The 14179-nt window shown below is 53.3% G+C and overlaps 1 protein-coding gene across 3 annotated transcripts in view; it reads right to left on the minus strand.

Annotated features, from left to right (window-relative positions):
- MYH7B (myosin heavy chain 7B) overlaps positions 1-14179 on the minus strand; it is a 29477-nt gene that overhangs the window by 3008 nt on the left and 12290 nt on the right. For all 3 annotated transcript variants that reach the window (XM_075768600.1, XM_075768599.1, XM_075768601.1), the window contains 21 exons: positions 13911-14029; positions 12964-13113; positions 12453-12623; positions 11553-11732; positions 11332-11464; positions 10753-10829; positions 9164-9251; positions 8588-8705; positions 7848-7971; positions 7210-7346; positions 6504-6759; positions 5683-5925; positions 5107-5283; positions 4644-4789; positions 3965-4055; positions 2947-3336; positions 2382-2508; positions 1782-1900; positions 1332-1528; positions 776-1125; positions 95-219 (listed from right to left, as the gene is read on the minus strand). In XM_075768600.1, coding sequence (XP_075624715.1) covers positions 95-219; positions 776-1125; positions 1332-1528; positions 1782-1900; positions 2382-2508; positions 2947-3336; positions 3965-4055; positions 4644-4789; positions 5107-5283; positions 5683-5925; positions 6504-6759; positions 7210-7346; positions 7848-7971; positions 8588-8705; positions 9164-9251; positions 10753-10829; positions 11332-11464; positions 11553-11732; positions 12453-12623; positions 12964-13113; positions 13911-14029 — 3518 coding nt within the window. The remainder of the gene's footprint in view (positions 1-94; positions 220-775; positions 1126-1331; positions 1529-1781; positions 1901-2381; positions 2509-2946; positions 3337-3964; positions 4056-4643; positions 4790-5106; positions 5284-5682; positions 5926-6503; positions 6760-7209; positions 7347-7847; positions 7972-8587; positions 8706-9163; positions 9252-10752; positions 10830-11331; positions 11465-11552; positions 11733-12452; positions 12624-12963; positions 13114-13910; positions 14030-14179) is intronic.

Consider the following 14179-nt stretch of genomic DNA (forward strand, 5'->3'; position numbering starts at 1 on the left):
TGCTCCAGCAGCACCCAACCAGAGCTGCAGGGTGGGCCAGTGGCTCTTGAAGGCAGTGGGCACATGCAAGTGCCAGTGGGAAAGAAGGACCCACCTCAGCCTCCTCCAGAGCTGCCTGGATATCGCTCTTCTCACTCTCCAGGGCTTTCTTCAGCTTCTCCAGCTCATGGATGGTTTTGCCGCTCAGACTGATCTGGTCAGTCAGATCAGCAATTTCCTCTGGCAGACAGAAGGGCGTTTGGTCAGGAGTGAGTTTGTGGGTCCAGTCCTGCGCAGGTGACCTCCCCATCTCCCTGCCCAGGCTCAGCTGATGTCCCCCCCAGCCCCTTGGAGAGCAGCTGAGGCTGTGCTTGGGGACATTTCTGGGCCCTGCTGCACTCCCCTGCAGTCTGGGTGAAGGATAGGGCATGGGAGAGGCATTAAGGACCCATGGACAACTGCTTGTCCAAAAGCAACACCCCTAAGCCAGTGTCATGGCACAGCCACGGCGCTCACAGCAGCAAACCATGCACCATTTGCAAACGAGAGCCAAGTGACGCTGCCTGTCTGCGCAGAGTGCCCCAGCAAGAGGGCAGGACACATGCTGCTTCCTGGCTGGGCTGCTGCATCCCCCCAAGGAAGACACGGGCCAGGCTTGGCTGAGCAGCAAGGTCTGCTCCCTGCCGACGGGGACCCCCGTCCCACCATGTGGCTGAGGACAGGGGAGCCACAGGCTGCCCGTGAGAGCAGGGCCCCAGGCAGACAATCCAAGGGGAGAGTCTGAGCACAGTCCTACCCTGCAGGTTCTTGTTCTCCCTCTTGAGGGTCTCCAGGTTGTCCAGGGACTCCTCATAGGCATTCTTGAGCTTGAAGAGCTCTGTGCTGAGGCTGCGTGACTCCTTCTGCGATGCCTCCAGCTCCGCCTGGGTCTCCTCATATTTCTGCTTCCACTCGGCCAGGATCCTGTCAAAGTTGCGCTGCTTCTTGTCCAGGGCAGCACAGGCTGAGTTGGCACGTTCCAGGTCCACCGAGAGGTCCTCGATCTCTGTCTGCAGCCGGTGCTTGGTCTTTTCCAGTGAGGAACACTTGGCATGGGCAGCCTCCACTGCCTCCTCCGCCTCCTGCAGCCGGATGGCCAGCTTCTTCCTGCCCATGGCAGCAAGGGGTAAGTGCTCCCAGCCCAAGTGTCATCCCACCCCGCTGCTCTGAGGCAAGAGCTATGGGCCACAGCCTGCCCAAACAGCCTCAAATCTAGGCAGGAGGGTGCAGCCTCACCCTGGGGTCTGGGAAAGCCCCATCCTTGAATGGAAACTTGCCACCCACAAGGAGCAGACTCCTGCCACAAGACTTACTTGGCTTCCTCCAGCTCCTCTGTCCTCTGGATGGCATCCGTCTCATACTTGGTTCTCCACTGGGCCACTTCTGCATTGGCCTTGGACAAGTTCCTTTGGAGCTCACTCTTGGCCTCCACCTCTTCCTCATACTGCTCCCGCAGCAGGTCGCAGTCATGCCGGGAGGCTTGCAGGGCATGGGCCAGGGCGTTCTTGCTCTGAGGAAGGAAGAGCTCATGAGAGGAGCAGATGGCCCTAGGCTCTGGGACACCGGCCGTGGCACACGGATTGGGGGCAGCAGGAAGGGACTTCTGTTTTTCCCAGGCTAAGAGCTGCCCTTGGGGCTCCAGTGTGCAGCTATGATGTCCCACGTCCCCAGTCCAAGAAGCTGGGCAATTGCCACAGTGGGACACACGTCCCATTCCCTGAGATCTGTGTCACTCAGATTCAGACATGCCCTAGGAGACTCACCTTGGTCTCTTCCTCCAGCTGCCTCTTGAGTTCCTCAATGTTCTGTGTGAATGAGGTCTTGCCACGGCTCAGCTGATTGATGAAGGACTCCTTCTCCTCCAGCAGCCGGCTAAGCTCCCCTGGGTTCAAACAGAGCCAAAACAGCTATTTTGGGGCTGATGGCTGCAATTTGCATTAGCCTGTACCCCCCAGAGCCTGTGTCCTTTAGCTGCACAGAGACCTCCAGCAGTCCCAGCTGTATCACCAAGCTGGGGCCCATGGGCAGAGGTGCACGCTAGCAGCTTAATGGCAAAGTAGACCAGCTAGGAACCCCTACTTCTGATGCCTGAGATCACAGCATGTACGCCGGTACAACTAGCATCATTGCAGAGGTCTTCTTCCTTGCCAAGCTATACAGCACCTCTGCAAGGCCTGAATGGAGGCACAACACGCACATCCCACTCCACTCCAGATGGAGATCCTGCTTTTTTTTTTTTTTTTTTTGTCCATTGGAGAAGCAGGACAGTCTGCCTGGCTGAACCATGGCTCCCCCATCAGATGCCCCAGTGCAAGACCAGCCCCACGGCAGCCATGTGTCCCCTGGCAGCCGCCCCCACCTACCGTTCTCAGTCTGCAGCCTGCCCCGCTGTGTGCTCACGTCAGTCAGTTGTCGCTGCAGCTCATCCACCTTGGACTTGGCCTCGTTCAGCTGGTCCTCATAGGTGCGGCACAGCTTCTCGGCATTGGCCTGCATGCACCAAGCAAAGCCCGTGAGACCCAGCTCTGCCTGGAGAGCACCGTTATCCCAGGAGGGGCTCAGCAACTGCATCGCCCTGGGACCTTGCTGCCCTGCTCAGCTGATCCCATGTGCACATAAGGCAGAGAGCAGGAGCCACCAGAGCTCTCATGCCTCTGCTAAGCTAACAGTGGCTCTCTGCAGTCAGTCTCCCAGGAAATGTCTTCCCAGATTCTCCAGGCTTGACTAGGACAAGCAAAGCCTCCTGCAAGCACTGCCATAGTGACACAGGGACAAGCTATACATAGTGAAAAAGAGGGACTTGGCCATGGCAAAGAGTTGCAACCTAGGACAACATCCCATGGACACGGCTGTGCTGAACACACTGCAACCAGTTGCACTGATGTTCACAGAAGACATGAACCTGCCCCATACAGAACCAGTGCCCACCTTGTTTTTGGTGAGGTATTCTATGTTGGATGACAGGTCATCCACCTCCATCTTCATCTCACTCTTCTCCTTCTCCAGCTTCTGCTTGACACGCTGCAGGTTGTCTATCTGCTCGCTCAGCTCTGCCACACTATCTGCATGCTTCTTCCGCAGGGCAGCCGCTGTGGACTCATGCTGCAGGGTTGCCTCCTCCAGGTCCCGCCGCAGTTTCAGGAATTCTGCTTCCCGCTTCTTGTTCATCTCCAGCTGTGTGGCCGTTGCCCCACCAGCCTCCTCCAGCCGCTCGCTCAGCTCCTCCAGCTCTCGTGACACTTCTGCCCGCTGCTTCTCCACCTTGGCTCTGGCAGCACGCTCAGCCTCCAGCTCCTCCTCCAGCTCCTCAATGCGGGCCTGGTAGAGACAGAATAAGGCATACGCTCCAAGCTCCAGGTGAAGCTCCAGCATCTTTGCTCTCCACAATGGAGCAAGGTATCTCCTCTGATGCTGGGGAGCAACAAGCCACCAGTCTGGAGCAAATGCTTGGGCTGTTTTGGGGTTCTCAGAGGCAGGCCTGCCAGGTGCATCTTGGTAGTTGGCTTTGCAGAGCTCCACCTCTCCTCTGTACCCTGCCATCAGGATCCAGGCCAATACTAGCTTCTTTTCAGTGGGAACCTCCATGCAAACAGCCTGAAACTGGGGGCCTGTCTCTGATAGGAAGAAGCCCAACATACTAGATTTGGGTCTTCAGAGTTTGGGCACTGGATTTAAGGTTTTAGTCTGGACAGAAAACTACATCCTAGAAGCTATCCCTCACGCTGGTGCTAGCGTTCACCTCAATAATTCATTGTTTAATTTTCAGTCCACCACATTTTGGCAGAGGCTTTGCTTCTGCTAACAATGCCAGCTTTTTTCATCACTTTTCTGCCAAGGAGATGCCCCTGTGCTCAGAGAGGGACCGGCCCATGCAGATTCCTCAGCACATTATATCTGATGGAAATTTAGGACTCCTGGGTTGTGAGAACAGTTATTCCCACCATACCTGGAGCTCCTTGATCTTCTTCTGCAGCTGGGCCTCAGTCACTTGCCCATCTTCAATCCTTGAATTTAGCTGACTCATTTCAAAGTCTTTCCTGTACAGAAAGAAGGCAGAGCCTTGGTCAGACAAACCCTGTCCTGCCAAGTCCCTCTGGCTCCTGAAGCCAGAGGAAGATTGTTCCCTGCACTGTAACACCAAGGTCCAGAGGACAAACAAACCCACACAGGATAGGGACTGCAGGGGTAAGAAGCAGGATGTGGATTGCTCTGAGGGAGGGCTGGAGCAGCCAAACAACTTGGCTCTGAGGTTTTCCCTATGAGGTCCCTAAGTGTTGTTCTCCAGTTCCGCAATGAGAATGGGACATGAGTGATGAAGTCTGTACTGGTAGCTGAGGTCCCAGCTCTGCATTAGGATCCTGCCAGGCAAGTCTCTCCTCTCCAACCTCATTTACAGAGGAAGGTCTATAGCACCCTCATCTATTAGTCTGTGCAGCTGACAAGCTCCTCAGCATCTCTGTACAGTGCCAGGAAAACAGCCCTCATTTTGCCTGGACTGATCACAGCAGCAGTGCTCAAAGCCACATCCCAAGAGCCCCTGCAGAGGCCACACATCCACCTGATTCAGAGGTGGGCACTGGCCTGGCAGAGTAGGCACACAGTCCAAACACATATCACACACTCACTTTTTGAGTTTCTCCTCCAGCTGCTGTTTGTCATTCTCCAGATCCATTACAGACTCTTGTGTCAACTTCAGGTCTCCTTCAAGCTTCCTCTTTGCTCTTTCCAGGTCCATGCGGATTTTCTTTTCTTGTTCAAGAGAGCTTTCCAGCTGGAGAATGGAGACAGGATAGGGAAGGAAAGGACTCTCTCTAGCCCCAACCTTCCCCATATCCATTGCTCCGGGAACTTCACTCAGCCCGAGAGCCAGAGCTGTTTCCTAGTTGGTCTCCAGTCCCATTCCCTCAGCCCAGGACTGCTCTCCATGAGGTACTCTAGACCACCTCTTGGTTCAGGGGCACTTTGTCAATGGGGTTATTCATCAACTGGCCATATTAAATGGGGATCCCACTCAGGGACAGCCTTTGGGCTCTCCTGGAGGTGTGACTCAAATCTCTCTCATTTCACTGCCACTGGCCTATGACTCACATCATCCACTTGCTGCTCCAGTTTGACCTTGGCTTTGGTCAGTGTGTTGACCTTGTCTTCCTCAGCCTGCAGGTCATCCAGAGCCTGCTGATGGGCCTCTTGCAGTGCTTTCTTCTCTTTCGTCAGCTTGGCAATGATCTCATCCAGAGCAGCCATCTCTTCAATCAGGTTTTTAACCTAGATCAGTGAGGTCAAAAGTCAAGCACATCTTCTCAGAGAGAGGAGGTGCAAAGCTAATACAGCAGCCTGACCCATGAAAGGCTGGAGCCTATGATCAACAGCAGCTTGGCACCACAGCAGCAGCCAGCCCCTCTCCCCTTGGCCAGCTGGTTCCACCAGATGGTTTAGTCAGTGGCCCGAATCACTTGCCATTGCACAGAACCGTTTGCCCATACTACTCCTGCGCAATGAGACAGGACAACAGAGGGATTTGCCCTCTCCCACACCTCTTTACATTCTGCCCTGCCCCAGCTCCCGCACAATAGCAGCCCTGTCCCTGATGTTGCTCTTTGGTGCCCCCACAAGCACTGAGGCCCCAGGGCAATGAGGCTGTACTCTGCAGGGAGGGTCAGTTACCTTGTTCTCCGTGGCATGCTTCTCCTTCTCCACCTTGGCCAGTGTGATCTCTAGGTCATCAATGTCCTTTTTCAGCTCTGCACACTCATCCTCCAGCTTGCGTTTCTTGGCGGTGAGGTCTGAGTTCATCTCTTCCTCATCCTCCAGACGCTCTGTCAGCTCTTTCACCTTGGCCTCCAGCTGGATCTTGGACTTGATCAGCAGGTCACAGCGTTCCTCTGCATCTGCCAGGTTGTCTTGTTCCTGGGACAGGCACAGGAGAGCCAGTGCTCATCCACTACCCTAAGAGCTTACTAGCAGTCTCAGCCATGCTATCCTGGCCCAGAGCTGAAGCTCTCCTTGTGGAAGGGGCAGAGCAAGCCCAAGGTGCTCAGGTGTACAAAAAAAAGACAGCTCCAGTTACTGCCCGTTTTCAAGGTCCGTGGGACAACCACTAACACTAAACAGGGCCAAAGAGCTAACAGCAACTAAATCTTTCCAGAGGAAGGGAACACTGGACTGACACTTCCTGGCACAGAAATGACACACATTAGCTACAGTTTGGAAAGCAAACATTGCCATCCCTCCCACCCCCCTGCAAGGAGATCACCGTTTCCAGAGCCAGGGGAGCACGAATCCCCATGGCAGCCCTGACATGGCAAGTCTGTGATTTTACTTCAGGTTTGCATTGAGCCTAACATTGCATTTCAAACAGATTGTGGCAATGAGAGGGTCTCAGAACTGCAAGAGGCTGAAGGAGTGATCTAGCACCCTCTGCTCCTTTTTCTACCCAGGGACCCTGCACTATCTTTACACTTCCAGAGACGGGGTGAGGCACTCACTGCCTGCAGCTGGAGAGCCAGGTCATTCTTCTCCTGGATCATGGAGACCTGCTTCTCTTCCAGCTCCTTCCTCTTAGCCTCAGACTTCTCCAGAGCCTCCTTCAGCTTCTGGAACTCCTCTTTCAGGTTGGACATTTCCTTCTCAGTCTGAGCAGACTTGAGTAAAGGCTTGATCTTGAAAAACAGCTTCATCCATGACCAGTTCTTGACAGCATTGAAGGCCCGGATGTTCCACTGGATGGTATAGAGGGCTTCCCTGGAGGGATACAAGCACAGCATCATCGTGGGTGTAGATTCCCCACGTCCCATCCTCAGTTCAGCAGAGACCTGGCTTTTGCAGGCCTGGACATGGCTTTATTCTCCACCAGCTGTACAAATGGCAGCATGTTGAATGAATGGCACATTGTCTGCACACTGTAATGGCCCTAGTGGGATGCGTGGTGTGGCTGGGCTTTCAGGTCTCTTCACTCTGCATCCCTCTGAATCTTCCAGTGGAAGTCAAAGGCTCTCCCCACCTAGATACTCTGACCCTCCCTATGTCAGGCCCATGCCAGACCTCTTACAGGGCTGCCTCCATCCCTTTGGGACAGGGCTGTACTCAACCACTGCCAGCCATAGGCAAGCCCCGCAGGTCAAACCCACTGAAATGTGCAGAAGGAACAAGGAGACACGCAAAGTTTTGCTCCTTCCACCCCCAAAACTCTACCTCCTGCTGATGATCTTCTGATACTCAATACGCATGAGGTGCCCACGGATTCTGGCCTGCAGCATAGTCAGGATCTTGGCCAGACGCTCATCTCGCATCTCTTCCAGAAAGCCCAGCAAACCAGCCTTGAAAAACACCTGCAGGCAAGAGAGTGAGAGCAGAGTCAGCAGCAGAGAGGACAGAGGGCTCGGGGATAACAAAACCTGTCAGGCAGACCTGGGCTACATGTGGCCCAAAGCAGGGATACACAAAGCAGCGAGGGCTACACACTGCAGGTTTGGGTGGCCGCCCTGCACAGCCACACACCCACGCTCTGCCCTGGTTGGAGGTGTACCCACACAAGGCACAGGCACAGCTGGGCACCAGATCTCCCAGCCTGGAGCACATCGCATTGCCCAATAGGGACTAGCTGCTGTGTTGGGTGGTATGAGGTCAGGCAGCAGTGCCCTTCTGCTCAGACCTGTTTCTTCCCAGCCTGCATCTTCCTCTGCCCTCTTCAATCCCCTCAAGGGCCACATGTAACCTTCAGCAGGGCTGTGGCCAGGCAGAGAGCAAGCCGGGCACAGAGAACAAATTGGGATTGCAGAGAAACAGGAGGGGCAATGTCTCCCTCCCAAGGACTAGCTGCCTGGTCTCACCTTGGTATGACCAAACTTGTACTGTGAGTGGTCCAGTTCCAGGGAGCTCAGCAGCTTCTCTGTGGCCTTTCTGCTGTCCACAAACTTGTCGTCTGGAATGGCTGCTGGATTCAGGATACGGTAGCTGCAGGGACAAAGCAGAAGGAGGACATGCAAGAGAACCCCAGCACAGAGCTGATGGCTCCATCATCACCCCTGTACACCAGTCATGCCAGTTCTCCCTGGAAGTATGTCACTGCAGCACAGGCTGGGGCTGTGTATGAACCAGGAGCTCCAGCGTGCAGTATGGGCTCTTCTGCAGAGGCACCCTACCAAATCTTAGTCCCTGAACACAAGGAAGACTGTGCAGGAGGAGGCCACTGGCCTCACCATGCCTGGTCAGGCCCAGACCAAGCAGGGTGGTTGGAGCCAGCCTGAAGAATAGTAAGGATCCCAAGAGCAGAGAGAAATCTGAGCCAGGATGGGAGGACTTAAGCCTTGCCACCATCCACCTGCACCAGCCCTGCATTCAGCATCTCATATATCACCAGCCCTGCTATCTCATCACGTTTGGCACCAAACTATCCATGTCTGGCACCACAGAGCCAGCAGCAGAGGTATCCCAAATGGTACTTGCACTGGGCATATTGTGGTGGTTCAGACCAGCCCTACACAAGCTGGGGAGCAGGTCAGAGCCAGAGGAAGTCTGTCTTCCCTCAGAACATGTGTGGGTTGCTGGGCAAGGAAGAAGAGGGAGTTACCGCTGCTTGAAGTCTGCGTAGAGGATCCTGTTGGGGAATCCCTTACGGCAGATGCGGATACCTTCAAGCACACCGTTACACCGCAGCTGGTGCAGGACCAGGAAGGCATCCATGGCTCCTATGGGTGAGAACAACAATGGAGCAGACACTCAGCCCAAGTGGACAGGGGAAATGGAGCTCCAGCATGGGCCCGAACTCTGGAAACAGCCCATGTTTTTGAACACAGGTGTTAACCTCTCCTGTAGGCTTATGCTGAGCCCCAGTACTACAGCCTGAGTCTCGGGTGGTGGAAATCAGCCTGAATGACTCATCTGTGCCTCCTGTTACACACGAGTGCAAGGTAGACCAACCATCAATGCACACCCAAAATGGGAGCCTGGCAAAAATTCTCCCCAGCAGAGGAGACTGACACGGCTCACAGGAGCTTCCACACTGAGAGGGGACCAGGTCTCAGTGGCAGCTGAACTGCTGCAAGAAAAGGGTTGGGGAGAAGGTGGGTGCAAGAGTCCCTGCCAGCTCCCACACGTGGATGTCACCCAAGGGAACTGCCAGGGTGCTGTCTCAGTTTGTGCATACCTGGGGTCTTTGTCTCATTGGGGATGATACAGCGGACAAAGTGGGGCTGAGTGGAGCGCAGATTGGTCATCAGCTTGTTGAGATTCTCCTGTAGGGCAGACATGGGGGATGAGGTATGAGGGGACAGCTCTGCTCCTCTACAGCACTTCTCTCTGGCCCCTTCCCTCCACAGGCAGGGAGAGGGCAGACACTGAGAGCCCCTTACCACTCTTCATGAGAGAGTGAGAATTTCCTCCTGCTTGGCTGCTCTCTGTGCTATCCTGCCAACAGGACATCCCCAGCCCTGCAGCAGGACCACTGCTTCTGCCAGGGTGGGAGCAATGGTGGAGAGGACCAGGCTGGCAGGCATGCCAAATGGCACCTGCAGGTTTTGCTATGCCAGAGAGGAGCCAGATGCTCCCCAAGTATTTTTAGGTAGAGTTTTGTTTCAGGGGAGAGCCAGGAACACAGGACTGAGCATATTCCTGGTATAAAGCTCTGCTGGTGCCCATCAGCCCTGTGCTCAGCACTCTGCAAATCTAGTGCTAGCATCCACATTGGCTGCAGTCCTCATCGCATCAGGCTTTCCCTGCGTGTCCACAGTGCTGCCTGCATCCTTCAGCCGTGACAGAGGGCCCTGCTGATCCAGCCTAGGCCTCCCTTTATCTCCAAGGCAGGGCTCAAGCCAAGACATGGCCCTGCCTTTTCTTGTGGGAAAGGCATCTGCACCCTCGATCTTTCCAGACTGCCTTCCCCTCCTCATACAGGCTCAGCCTGTCTGGGACCATCTTGTGGAAGGGAATGCCTTCCTACAGCTCCATGTCATCATGGGTCAACTCCTTGCCACAGACAGCTTTCCCCAAGTCTTGTGACTTGTCCAGGAGGAAGAAAGTCACACATCTCCCTGAATGGGGGCTCTGACATAAGCGCTGACCTCTTTGAGCGCCCTGTCACCACAAGGCTGTCATGGCAGGACATGGCTTTGGGCTCACACACCCCTCTCTGCTGTTTTCCAGTTGCTTAAGCTCTGCAGTGGACCAATAACTCCTGTGGTGAGCATGGGAATAGGGGTGTGTGTTATCCTGAGCTGTAAAATAGCTCAGGTCACCTCCCTGGACAGGACAGCAGAGAGCTGCCTGCTCAGAGACCTGTAAGATCCTCCTCCATTTTCTTCTGCCCAAAGGCTGTCCTTCCCGCCGACAAGAATGAGGAGAGAAGTAGCACAGACTTAAAGTGATGTTCATGTAATACATTATCTAAACATCACTACAAGTCTTAACTGCCGCTCTCTCAAAGGTGAAGGAGCTGCCAGCGCAACCATCACGTGGGCAGAAGCAGCACAAGCCCCAGCAAAAAGGGAGTCATCGCTCTCCCAGCCTGGAGCCTCGTGTCCTTCCCTAGCAGCATGGGGACAGGGCTGGGACTCTGCCAGGCACAGGCCCCTTGCCCAGGGATGAGAGGGTGTTAGGACATTTTGGCTAGTGGTGGTCCTTCAGGCCCCAGGAGCTCACGTGCAAGATACCCCAGAGTCTTGGCAGGGAAGTGGGACTGACACTGGGACATGCTAAGCATGCTCCCTCATGGCCTCATGATGAGGGGCTGGCTCTTACCTTGTGCAGCTGCGACACTGTTTGGAAAGAAGCTGCCTTTTTACGTTTCTCCTTGGTCCCCGGCTTGTGAGATTCCTCTGTTGGGTTGAAATATTGATCAATTACATCAGTAAAGCATCTGCTTGGCTTGGAGGACTCAGGAGCATATTCCTGTTCCCCAAACACCCCTGAAACACCCACAGCCCCTGCTCTCTGTAAAGCAGAGATGGTAGTGCCCTGCTGCAGAGCAAAGCTGCAGACAACCAAAAACATCTCCCACTGCACATGACTCTGGGTGTTGCTCCTCAGCTTTTGGTAACAGGAGACCCCATCACAGGGCCACCAGGACAGCTCTACAGCACTGCACAAGCTCAGCTTGGTCCTAACCAACCATCTTAAAGCCTCTAGGGCGGGACTGCATGCCCAGAGTACCCACCTACCCAGGTCAGAGAGGTTTTTACGGTCAATGTAGGTCTTTCCTTTGCCCAGGCTGCTAGGTGCAGGAATGCTGCACCAACAGCTGGGTGTGGGGGGTGAGGAGATTTTGCTGCAAAGGGAGGGAAAGACCCAGGTCAAAAAAGGGGTGAGGTTGTTCCTCACCTGAAGTAGAGCTCACGTAGTTCTCATAGAGGGAGGCCAGGAGCTTGTTTTGGGATTTTTGGAAGACAGACACCACTGTCTCATTCAGGGGGTCCTTGTTCTTGTCCAGCCACCCAATGATGTTGTACGGCACCTGTCACCGGAGGAGAGGGGCAAAGGTAAGGACAGTCCTGCAAGGGGGGAAGGTCTGAATGCTGTGGAAGAGCTGACAGGGGACGTACCACACCAGCATAGTGCACCAGCTCAAAGTGGGCCTCATATTTCCGCTTTTTATCCGGCCGGGGCTTCTGGAAGTTGGGTGACTTCCCAATGTGGTTGTCATAGAGCTTAGCTTTGAATGACATGTCGGAGGCTTTTGGGAACATGCACTCCTCTTCGAGGATGGACAGGATTCCCAGTGGCTGCAGGGAGAAGGTGGTATAAAGACATCTGAGCTCAGTGTTGCCATGTCCCAACTCAGAATGCATGATTCTCTGTGCCACTGGGCAAGGCGAGGCAAGGTTTGACTGGGGAGACCTTGTCCTTGTTCAGGTAAATGGTGCAAGACACTGACCATGGGGCAAGCTATCACTGGTGTATTCCAGGCTGCATATGACCTCCAGACAGTCAGAGTGGGACTTGGCAAGCCTCCAAAACATGGGGGCTTGCCCAAGTCCATCAGATTGTTGGGAAGGCGAGATCCTCTCCAGTATCCTGGCAGGTTTCCTCCTTTCCAAAAAAAATAGATTAATTTCCTCCATACACTGGTGGAAATCTTTTGTAGAAGCTGCTCTGAATCAGCAAGTACTCAAGTAAGAGGCACTGAGGGGCAGCAAGTGGGTAGGAAAAAAAGGGCAGAGATCACTGTTCTCTGGAGGAAAAGGCCGCAGCAAGTTTTGTGGCTTACTGGTGGGTAGGAACAGAATTTCCATGGTTTTATAAAGTCAAAATTTGTGTCAAAAAGGACTCAATGAGCTGGAGGCTCTCAGCTGTAACTGTGAGGAAAACAAAGTTGGGCACTCGTCACTGACTGGGGAGGGAATAATTTCATTTCTGGTAGCAGAGCACCTCTCACTGTTCCAGTCTTTGCAAACAAGCCACCTACCAGAAGTATCATTCCAGTGCCCTGACTCATGCTTTACCTTCTCAATCAGGTCAATGCAAGCCTGCAGGTCTAGGCCAAAGTCAATGAAGACCCATTCGATGCCTTCCTTCTTGTATTCTTCTTGCTCCAGGACAAACATGTGGTGGTTGAAAAACTGTTGCAGCTTCTCATTGGTGAAGTTGATGCACAGCTGCTCAAAGCTGTTGAACTGCAAGAACAAAACAAACCTGTGTCAGAAGGAGGAGCTGCAGACGTGAAGGGATTCACTCTTCTGCTTTGTCTGGGTATGAAGAGTGATCTCTGCTAGGCTCAGCTGGATTGCTACCAGAGCAGGTAGCCAGGAATCATTGGAGCCACGCCCACAGCAATGTTAGAACAGTCCTTGCGAGCTGCCTGTTTGCTCCAGATAAATCAATTCAGACAAGAGCTCTTTTTCTTATTAAGGCCATCAGTTTCTTGGAGGAGATAGAGCTGTGAGACACTAAAGAACTGAGCTGTCTAGCTACAACATTCCCCCAAACACATTGCAGGGGGCCTGCAGAACTCACATCAAAGATCTCGAAGCCTGCAATGTCCAGTACTCCGATGAAGAACTGTCTGGCCAGCTTGGTGTCTAGGGTCTTGTTGATCCGAGTCACCAGCCACTTGAACATGCGATCATAGGTGGCTTTAGCCAGGGCTCCCACAGCATAGACAACCTGCCAAAGCAAATCAGAAAGCAAGTCGTGAGCACTTATGCTTCTCCCTGCTTTTGTAGGAGCTAGAGGCTGAAGAAGAGAGCTCCTCTTGGCACACAAAGGACAGACAGATCCAGGGAGTCCAGTGTATGCTCCAAGATTAGTTTTCACATGCTCACAAGTTTGTTCTTGTGTTCGGCTTGGTCTTAGCCTCCAAGGTCTTAAGATACAGATTCAGTCTCAAGTGATATTTTCAGGTGCCTTATGTACAGCAGGAGCATACAGCTCACTTTGGATAAAACACCAACTCCTAAGATCCTCTTGAATTTTACTCGAGTACTGGCTTGCACTATTCAGGCCAGGTTTGGGTTCCTAACTGTGATGTTGCTGGAGTCTGACAAGATACCTTTTTGGTTCATTTGAATCTCCTACAAAATTAGTTTTGATGCATTTTAGATAAGCATTTAGATGAGTTTTCTACTTTCCAGAGCTGAACATGCAAGTGTGACTGTCTCTGAAGAAGATCCATAGAAACTGGACCTCTTCTGGCTGTGATCCAACCCACATTTCAAAGATACTGCATTGAACCTCCAGCCTTGGTTAATATCCAAAGTTATCTGCCAGCTCTGCCACCAACTTTCCCAGCTGCCAAAAGCCAGTAACTGTGGATACATCTTCTCATGCTGCTCTGGAGTCTCCTCCTAAACCCAAGAGAGTAACTGAAGGATGCCCTGTGCAGAGGACATTATGCAATGGGCCTGCCTGCAGAGGAGTCACATACCAGCGTGAGCAGGGAGCCTGTGTCCCAGCACACTCACCTGTTCCACGTTCTGACCTTTGGTCACGTATTCATTGCCCACTTTCACACGAGGATGGAGCAACCCCTTGATGAGATCAGCTGAGCTGATTCCCATGAGGTAGGCGGCTTTGTCAGCACCTGTAAAACAGTACAAAAGCATGAGGAGCCAGCAAAGAAGCCCTGGGAAGGAAAAAAAGAAAATAAAAAAAAAATTACCAACTCTTCTGCTGATCAGTGCTCACTATACTAGTTCTTCCACCTGCTCCAGAGTCTCCTCCAGTGTCTAGT

This window comes from Balearica regulorum, chromosome 16 (assembly GCF_011004875.1).
Source record: "Balearica regulorum gibbericeps isolate bBalReg1 chromosome 16, bBalReg1.pri, whole genome shotgun sequence".
In the NCBI taxonomy this organism is placed as follows: Eukaryota; Metazoa; Chordata; class Aves; order Gruiformes; family Gruidae; genus Balearica; species Balearica regulorum.